At 35.3% G+C, this 9,891-nt stretch overlaps 1 protein-coding gene across 1 annotated transcript; it reads right to left on the bottom strand.

Moving 5' to 3' along the window:
• Positions 1 to 1,299: 1,299 nt before the first annotated feature.
• On the bottom strand, positions 1,300 to 9,821 carry LOC140050194 (rab proteins geranylgeranyltransferase component A 2-like). Its single transcript, XM_072095278.1, has 15 exons — positions 9,670 to 9,821; positions 9,254 to 9,320; positions 8,304 to 8,379; positions 7,746 to 7,873; positions 6,946 to 7,558; positions 6,271 to 6,387; positions 6,038 to 6,158; positions 5,238 to 5,353; positions 4,871 to 5,052; positions 4,449 to 4,550; positions 3,949 to 4,009; positions 3,738 to 3,834; positions 2,875 to 3,134; positions 2,356 to 2,466; positions 1,300 to 2,145 (listed from the first exon to the last, which is right to left on the bottom strand). Exons 1-15 carry the CDS (start codon positions 9,713 to 9,715, stop codon positions 1,891 to 1,893), a joined length of 2,352 nt encoding a protein of 783 aa, XP_071951379.1. The 5' UTR covers positions 9,716 to 9,821; the 3' UTR covers positions 1,300 to 1,890.
• Between the last annotated feature and the right edge of the window lie 70 nt (positions 9,822 to 9,891).

The following is a 9,891-nucleotide window of genomic DNA, read 5'->3' as shown; positions in this document are numbered from 1 at the left end:
CTAATTTGATAGTGTAGAGCTTTAAATATTAATACAAAATAACTTAATTGCATTAATGAACATATAATAATGCACGATTCTAAATTGTCATTCTCAATTTATTTAACACTAGCAATTATACCCGCCCCAGGGCGGGTTTGAAAATTAGTTTACAGCCTTCTCAGTACATAACACCCAACGCCAGTATCTGTCTATACTCACCAACATCCACCCCTCAATAACACCCCATACTCTTTCTTAAAAACAAAATCTTCCCAGTGATGGACAAATTCAATTCAACCTAAGCTTCGAATTGAGAGGAGTATTCATAACTACGACGGGTCTAATAATGGTTGTAGTACGTTGTAAATTGTGTAAATGAATAGGTGTCATATTGGCTGATAATTAAAATTTGTAATTTAGATACTGCGGGCACCCAGCCTTCTTTCTCCTTTCACCACCCCAGCCACCATCAACAAACCTTAACTCCTCCCCTGGACAGTTCAAATTTAGTAACTTTTCCTAGTACAATCGAATCATATAGGCTACTTCATTACGCTAGTATTTTCGCTCCTCCTCCCCCTACAAAAAACACACCGCAGATACACTGGGTGATCTGTTGAAGCCGGTTCCAGTACAATTTATATTATTATCACTCCCAACCCATAATCCCTCAGTGGCAGTTTTCAAATGTAGTTTAAAACATTCCAAATACAGTTTCGGTCATGGTGATAGGCCTACATGTACATCCCCACCCCAAACTCCCATCTGCTTCCCAGGGATGATTAAATACTTTAAAAGTTTCCAACCACAATTCTGGTGTAAGCAAAATCCCCACTCTCTCCTGAAACCAAACTCCCAAACCCTATCTCCCAACCCCACTCTCCCACAATGTACGTTTTTTTCCTTGGAGGATTGGTGATGTAGTTGAACACAGTAACAGTAACCAACATGTGTATGTTCACACAGGTATGGATGTCTGTAATGAGGCAATCCAAGAGACCAATAAATAGCTGGATATGGTTAAAGTACTTTGCTAAATGTGTAATTGAATAGGTGTCATATTGTTTAATGAATAAAATATGTATATCTATATCTATATTTCCCCAAACGCCTTGCTGAGGATAATTCAAATACTGTAAAACTTTTGTAGTATAATTTTACAATTCGATAGCCTACAACCCCGAGCCCTAGCAAAAATGACATCACAAACCACCACACAACCACCCCCCCCCCCCCCACCCATTCCACAAAAACCCCAGGAGTCGGGGGAATTTTTTTAAATTTAGTTTAAAACCTTCCGGGTACAAACCTTCCGGGTACAATTGCCATCATTTTGATACCCCATACGTATGGTTACGTGCAGACACAGAAATTTTTATAACGAACAAACATCGAAAGTGGGGGTTTTGACCACATTTTGGTCCCTAACTTGGATCCTAGGTGGCGGATGATGTTGAAATATAGCTTAGAACATTCCCGGTACAATTGCGGTCATTTTGATACCCCATATGTAAGATTATGTGCAGTAACAAAATTTTGTATAACGAACAAACAGACAAACAAACAGACAAACAAACAAACAGACAAACTCTCTCACTTATAATATTTAACATAAGCGTACGACTATAGTATCGCTAGTATGATTGGTCAGCCAGGTCTACAACCGACCAATCAAAATACAGAATAACATGTGCCTCTCTCTATTCCCCTCCTATCCATTTTCCAACATTTAATTTATAATAATTTGATTGGTTTATCCATATCTACTAAATCAATATACAATTTAGTTTTAAAACATGATTGCATTAACAGCTCTAAAACAATTCAATTACATTGATTAAATTCTTTACAAATGTTACAGTACAGTACACCAATAATTACAATAAATCACACAGATTTGATGCATTGTTATGAATTTTCATCGAAAGTGTTGTCACACTCTTTTTCTGCATTTATTTCAGATGTATTTGCCTTCTTTTCTTCTATACTTAATTCTTCTGTCATTCCTTCTATCGTTCCTGTATCAATTTTCTCACCACTTTCATCTTGTGGTTTTTCTTTATTCTCTTTACATATATCTTCATTTTCTGGTGATTTGATATCTTCATTTTGTGGAGTCTTGCTTTCTTCATTATTTTCAGATGCATTGTCTTCAAACCCGGGCTAAAATATCAAATATATCAGTGAAAACATTTTCCTCTCATGGTTTCGATTAGTATATTGAAGTTTAAGTTAAAAATACTGCATATATATCAAATATATCAGTTTAAATACAGTAACATTTCCAACTTACAACCTTCTCAAATCTACAAACATAATAATGTTTACATAAAATATGCATTGCAGAGATTGGGTGATATTTGTTAACAGTACCTTGTGACCTGGATTGTCATGTGACTGGTTTTCTATGATGATGTCATCAGGGTCTGGTACAGCAGGTAAGAAATCCTCCCCTGGACAAAGTCTTTCAAAAATGCTTTTGGCCTGAAAATATTAAAAAAATACCACATTTAAAGGTATGTTTTTTACAGAAACATTGTAAAATATGATTCCCGTACTAAGGTGGTAGCATGACTAATAAAGCTCTGTCTACACTCTAGTTTGAAAAAAAGGTGCGATGTTCACAAATATGGTAGTGATATGATGTAATAATGAGCACATCACATCTTTTTGTCACATAAAGTTTGATAGTGTAGACAGAGTTTAACTGTAAATCCTTGTAAAAAAAATCAGAAACTTTGTCTGTGTCTTAGGGAAGACAGGTACAACTAAAAGCTTTAAAATTAATTTCTAAAATTAAGCCCATCTTTTGCATTACAATTTTCAACATTTTGGGGATGCCCCTGGATGTGACTATGACCTCCTCTTGTAGATTTACAGAACCCAGTTTACCTGTTGAACAGCATGTTCATAGCCTATACTGCAGCCAGGCCCACTGGTTACCTCTGTGTTACCAGGAAGCCCTTCTTTTAACTCCTCCTCTTCAACGCCAGTCATATCAACCATGTTGAAGTACATACTCCAAATAATCCTAGGCTTAGTGCAGTTAGCATCATCTTCAGAGTCTGTAGGCTGGAATAGTAGCTTACAGACTTGCTGGAAGTCTTCTTTTGCAGTCTTATGGTGTGATTTGCATGTCAGGTGTATTATAACTAAACAAATAAATTATTAAGAGAAATTTATTATTATTTTAACAAACATGCTTCCTACACATACATTCATTTAGTACATACTATAGAAAAAATCCAATCAAATAATCATTGATGATATCCTGCCATTTATCTTTTTTTTTCCTTTCATTTACTTCATATTGTTTACTAATAGGTTAGCCATTCAAATGTCTTGCGTTTCACCGGTGGCCTTAGCTTAAGTGACATTTTCTCCTATAAAGACATCCTTTCATTTTATACTATTTCATTTTAATCTCAAAGTTTTGATCAACTTGTTTTATTTTGTATACTATGGAAAATGAATGAATGAATGCATAAAGATAAGGAGATTAAACTGGATTGGACATGTATTAGGTATGAATCAAAATTATACACCAATGAATTGACATGGGCACCTGAAGGCAAAAGAAAACTGGAGAACTGGAGAAAAGGAAAGGAACACGTTGGGATACAGAACATGGACAGAGGCAGAGACTGCAGCCTTATACAGGGAAGTATGGAGGACTTAAATACTAGCACCTTATTCTCCAGGGGGAAAGAAGTAATAAATATAACAGTAAAATAAATATAACACACAGAACTTACATAAATCCTTTGGACACGCATAAGTACCATACGGAAGCTCAATAACTTGGATAGTTTGAGGGCTCCCTTCAAGTGGAGGAACAGTCAGTAAAGATATCTGAAATGTTATAAATACAGTAATAACAATTACTGAATTAATACAGTATCATATTAAAATTGTATAAATATTATAATTTTTAAAATAATAGTAATAAAATGATTATTATCTTACCTCCTCTTGACCGGTTGGCCATATAGATCGGTCAGTCATAAACACTGCTCTGGAAACAAGTCTAAATGTAATCAAATATGGTTAAAATTACTAGTGTTGTAATAAAATAAATTACCTACTGCAGAATGGAGAACTGTACTAACTTAATAGATTATAAGCCTGACACAGTTTATACATATTGTAATTTCTCTTAAGCTCTGTCTACACTATCAAACTTAATGTGACCAAAAAATGTGATGGGCCCATATATGGACATGATGATGTCATAACACTACCATATTTAGGCACATCACACTTCCTTTAACATATTGTAATTTCTCTTAAGCTCTGTCTACACTATCAAACTAGTTTGATAAAGGAAGTGTGATGTGCCTAAATATGGTAGTGTTATGACATCATCATGTCCATATATGGGCACATCACATTTTTTGGTCACATTAAGTTTGATAGTGTAGACAGAGCTTTAAAGCTTTTGTATGAAAACAAAATCTAATACGTACGAGGTAGTGGCAGCAGACGCCAGCGATGGCCTGTAGCTGTGATCCATAATAATATTCTTGCAGATCAATCTTCTTCCATCTGAGCTGATGATGCCTTTACATCTAGTAAACAAATTAAATTATGTCATTCCTACAGATATAGTACAGTATTGTGTGATTACAGGATATACAGCCTACCAATAATTGGTTTAATTTGCCCATATATAGACATGATGATGTCACATCACTACCATATTTTGGCATATCACTACCATATATGGGCACATCACACTTTTCAAACTAGCTTGATAGGTAGTGTAGTTAGTAAAGAAATGGATTTGATTTCCAGACCTTTAAAGCTACAGAGGTTCTGCAAGACATTTAGCTAATTAAACCTGGACATCTCTGAAGCCATCTTCTGAACTAAATTAAATCCTACTCACTTATTTTCGGCATCAACAATCAGTCCTTTCCCTGTACATCGTAACATATAGATTCCATTAAAAACAGCACACATTCTACAGAAACATTGAGGGAGCTCTCCACTTCCATAGAGCGTCCATAGAAATGCTGTATTGCCATAGCGACCAAGTGATTTCAAGAAATGATGCGTGGCCTTCAACCCCTGAAAATATAATTAAGAAATATACTGTTCACGCTGTATAATTAATAATATTATGTGGCCAAATATTGCTAGACAATAGTTTTAAAAGTAGGTCTATCATCATTATAATAAGACACATGCTTAGTTTTTTCTATAATTGATAAGTTCACACACTGTTGGATGTGGAAATAAATATTTTAACTTACATCTTCTGTTAGTGTATCTTGCGTTACCATGGCAATGGAGTGTATAACAAAATGCTGTAATGTGCTGGTAAGCTTCTTGAACTTTAAAAACTCTACAAATGGTTTGTTCAAATATTCTGCAAAACAAGATTTGTATAAAGCTTATCTTATCAATGTGACAAAAACATGGTGTGCCCATATATGGACATGATGATGTCATATCACTACCATACTTGGGCATATCACTACCATATTTAGGCACATCATACTTTTTTTGTCAAACTAGTTTGGTATTGTAGACAGAGCTTAAGACACAGATTTGATTTAGTCTGGATGTACCATGGTACAAAATATAACATACTTGGTCCTGGTATTATTAAACCTGAATAAGTCCTGTCTACAGTACACTATCAAACTTTATGCGACAACAAAATTTGATGTGCCCATATATGGCCATGGTGATGTCATATCACTACCATATTTGTGTACATCACATTTTTCTTTTGTCAAAGTAGTTTGATAGTGTAAACAGAGCTTAACTACAAATCAGATTTTCCTAATTCTTCCTTTATTGTAATATGAATACAACATACTAACAGATAATGTTGGTTTGGTTTTAATTTTGCATCGTTATCCCATATAAGACAATTATGACTATGCAATCCTAGAACATGTATTGATCAGGTGTATGTACAGATAATGACACCAATTTTGTCGGCAAATTGGCAATTCGTGGCCCCTCCCCCCAACTTCAAAATCCTGGATACGCCACTGGTTTGATAGTGTAAAAAGAGCTTAACATACACGTTATAACATCTTACCTTCATATTCTAATTGTCTTTCTTGATAGTGTAAACAAAATTCTATAAACTTCATCAGTATTCTTTTCTCTAACATTGTCACATATTTGCTACTGAATACATCAGCTCTAGAACATGGAACCTTCAGTAAAAAAATAATGAGGTGTAATAACATATGAAATATTGGATAGATTACTAGTAAAATAAAATAAATTAAACTTTATCTATAAATATAGTATTTAATAAATGTGCACCTTTTCTATTTTTCCATTGATAAATGTCAATGTCCTTGTTATAGCTTTGAATTCAGCATAGCGGCTGACTCTGGACTCAATCAAGGCTTCAATTAACGAACCCCTACAAAACATCAGCTGTATAAAAACAATAATTAGATGTCCGTGAATAAGTGCATTTTGTAGGATTGTAGCAGTGGACCGGATCACCTGTGATCAAGCCATCAGCCAAGATGGCGAAAGCTAAAGAATGTGAGTAATTTCATTTGGATTTGTCAAACAAAATGATTTATTTAAGTAACTTGAATGTGATGCTGTAAACTAAATACAGTACTATAATACAAAATGTATTAATTTTGTTGATGAAATAATTATGGGTATATTCTCTATTAAGCCTCGTCTTATCTACACTATCAAACTTTATGTGACAACAAAATTTGATGTGGCCATATAATAAGATGACGATGTCATATCATTACCATATTTAAGCGTAATATCACTACCATATTATTTGGGAACATCAAACTTATTTTGTCAAACTAGTTTGATGGTGTTGACAGAGCTTTAGTATTACCCCTTTCACATTGCTTATCAAACAGTCATAATTTACACACAACAGGGCACACAGTGGCTCTATTACCAAGAACCAGTCATGGTTAGATAGCTAAAATATTACAACTATTTACTGCTTTATACCTTTGGTGAAAGATCAATGTTAAACTTTCTCCATTCATGTTTTATAAGATTTTGTGTCCATTGTTTTCTGGGTTCATTAATTTCATTGCCATCGCTGACACCATCTACTGCTGCAGGGTCTACTGCTACAGGTTCTCCTGCTGCGGCTTCCACACCTGGAGACTCTTGTGGAACTGGATCTACTGTTTCTGATGCTGCATCCTGTGTTGGTGCTGCTGCTGCAGGTTCCTTTTCAGCATCCTGTGTTGATGCTGCTGGTACAGATTCCTCTGCAGCATCCTGTGCAAGAGCTTCAGCATCACTTACATCATTGGAATCCTCTGGCTGTGCAGAGAAAACACCAGCATCTGTAGAACTACCAATACTGCCATCTTCCACATTCTCTAATGCATTAGATTGATCTGCCATTGTGGGAACATCTGCAGATTGAGGTTCTGCCATATTTGCTACTGGTTCCTCTGGCAGGTTGGCTCCCTCTTGAGGCACTGGTACCTGTTGTGAATCATCATTATCTTCTGGAGGAGCACCATCTCCAGGCAAGTCTGGAGATACTGCAGGTGCTTCAGGAAGTCTGTTAAAAAGTCTTCGTCTTTCTGGAACTGGTTCTCCCTCACTTAAAAATAATTTTAAAAGAGATATTTTAAGCAGAATTGATTAATAAATAAGTAAACCATATTTGTGATATGGAAGCTTTGTACAACATATGTTTGCTTAGGTTAGAAATCAAAACAATTGTTTCTCACTATCGGGTGAAATGTTTGCCGCAACAAAACTCACAATTATAGTAATGAAACACATACCTAACAAACCATTGAACCTCTAAATTTGATACTGTATCGCCATATCTTGGTAAGTACACTATTCTCTCTCCATCTTCCAGTAAGTCCGCAGAAACAGACATGACATCGTCGTTATCATTAGATTCATTCTATTAAAAATTTGATTTTATTATTAAATTTCATTTGTATGACAAAATACAATCATTTGATCAAATTTCTCACAGTAAAACACAGTATTTACAATATAAAAACACAGCAAAAAACATTAAAAATGTATTGTCCCCCTGAAACATAATTTGTAAAATGTTTTTTGTAGAATATCCCATTTTAATGTCACATAATAGTTATTCACTTTGACCAAAAATTGGGCCGAAAAAAAGAAGTTTTTACCTGGAAAAAACTGTAATTTCTGGCAGCCAATGGGTTTTTTTTTCTATGGAAGTGATTAACTTTGTTAAAACTACAAAAAATGACCTATTCAAACTCAGATTTTATTAATCTTAATTTTTCACGTTTAACATAAAGAAAGATAATTAAGTTAAGTTAAAGAAGAAACAATTAATTGTATGAGTAGATTACCTGGCGGTTGGATTCAATCCATGTTTCTAATCCATTTAGGTTAAAGGTCGCCCAATCACCGCCATAATACTCATTTCTAAGATAAAAATACAATACAATCATATATTACTAAAAATACAGTACAAAGTATTTATTAATGTGTGGCTAAAAATACGGTACCGTATCCTAACTTCTGTTTGCTAAAGGTACGGTAAAATTGCATTACGTCATAGTCAGCCAATGGGGTGCTGGTACGTGTGTAACGTCATCGTATAAGGACTTGGGATTTTTTTTCATATCGCAAAAACAGTGATCAACCGGCGGCTTAACATTTTCTTTATTATGCTTCATTTATCGCTATTATCCCCGTTGTGTGACAAAACTAAATGTAGCCTAGGCCTACGTCTGTTATTATTGATAGGCTAAAATATGTTGATTTTAATTCTAGAATACAGAAATTTACCGTTTCAAAAGAGGCCTACTACGTACTATAGTCTATAACCATGCTATAGCCAGGCTCGGTATATCAGTTTGTTTAACAGGCTGGGGCCAGCTTCATGTGTGCGCTGATTTCTGTGACTAAGACCTGGGGCTAGGCATATTGTCTAAATCATAGTATTTGAGGGCCCCTTTATTGTCCGCATTTGCTTTTTGTTTATGGTCACCATCTGTAAACAAAGTTTATTAAAAAATATAGGCCTAAATAGGCAATTTGGAATAAAATAAAACCATAGAGATATCATAGTAATACTAGGTCTAGCCTCGAGGCCGATTCAAAGAATCATAAGCGCACACATCCATGCAGCCTGGCGCCGCCGATAGGCATTCTCTCTACAGACGCGATGTGAACAAAATCCAAAGTCCTTATACGATGACGTCACACACGTAATGCAATTTTACCGTATCTTTAGTAAACGGATGTTAGGATACGGTACATGGTATTGGTTCAAATCCTGCCCAGAGTCACTTACCTGTCAATTTGAAGAACTGCTCGACCTATCCTGGCCAGTCCAGCCCCAAGGATGCTTTCCTGTAAACCTAAAAAACACAATATTAATTTTAAAATTATTAAATAATTTGATTGCAAAATAAACAGCCTAGGCTAGGCCTAGGGGATGCTAGTCAAGTCGCCCCATCACTCCATACAAAGTCGCCCCTTACACAGTCGCCCCATCGCACAGTGAGTCGCCCCGACACAGTCGCCCCATCGCAAAGTCGCCCCATCGCAAAGTCGACAGTAGGCCTAGCCTAGCTAAAAGTAGTAGTCTTACGTCATAATAGTACGCCTAGTAAGCCATTTCATTAATCAACCTCACATACAAACGTTTAGTTATTTATCAGTAACTAATAATATCTAATAATTTAGAATACAAAGTACTAAATTTACCTGTTCCTATTATAATTTCGTCATATTCAGTAGGCAAGTCATCCATGTTGTTTCGTTTCTCTCTTGTTATTACTTTTAACACAAAAAAGAGGGCGCTAATTTCATTTGTGACGAAAGTGTCGAAAAAAAGACGCAGACGGTCCAACTTCCTTCATAACAAACTTGCGTATAAAGGTCATAGACGAAGTTACGTTCTTCTCCTCGCTTGTTCTTTCTATAATC

The sequence above is a fragment of the Antedon mediterranea genome, chromosome 5 (assembly GCF_964355755.1).
Source record: "Antedon mediterranea chromosome 5, ecAntMedi1.1, whole genome shotgun sequence".
In the NCBI taxonomy this organism is placed as follows: Eukaryota; Metazoa; Echinodermata; class Crinoidea; order Comatulida; family Antedonidae; genus Antedon; species Antedon mediterranea.
Note: the sequence above shows the minus strand (reverse complement) of the source record. Positions and strands in the feature narration are given on the sequence as shown.

Coding starts and splice junctions, on each gene's coding strand:
- LOC140050194 (XM_072095278.1), bottom strand. CDS start 9,715: ATGGATGACTTGCCTACTGAATATGACGAAATTATAATAGGAACAG. Junction 7,559..7,745: donor GAGGTTCAATGGTTTGTTAG/GTATGTGTTTCA, acceptor ATTATTTTTAAG/TGAGGGAGAACCAGTTCCAG. Junction 4,010..4,448: donor GCGTCTGCTGCCACTACCTC/GTACGTATTAGA, acceptor GATTACATTTAG/ACTTGTTTCCAGAGCAGTGT.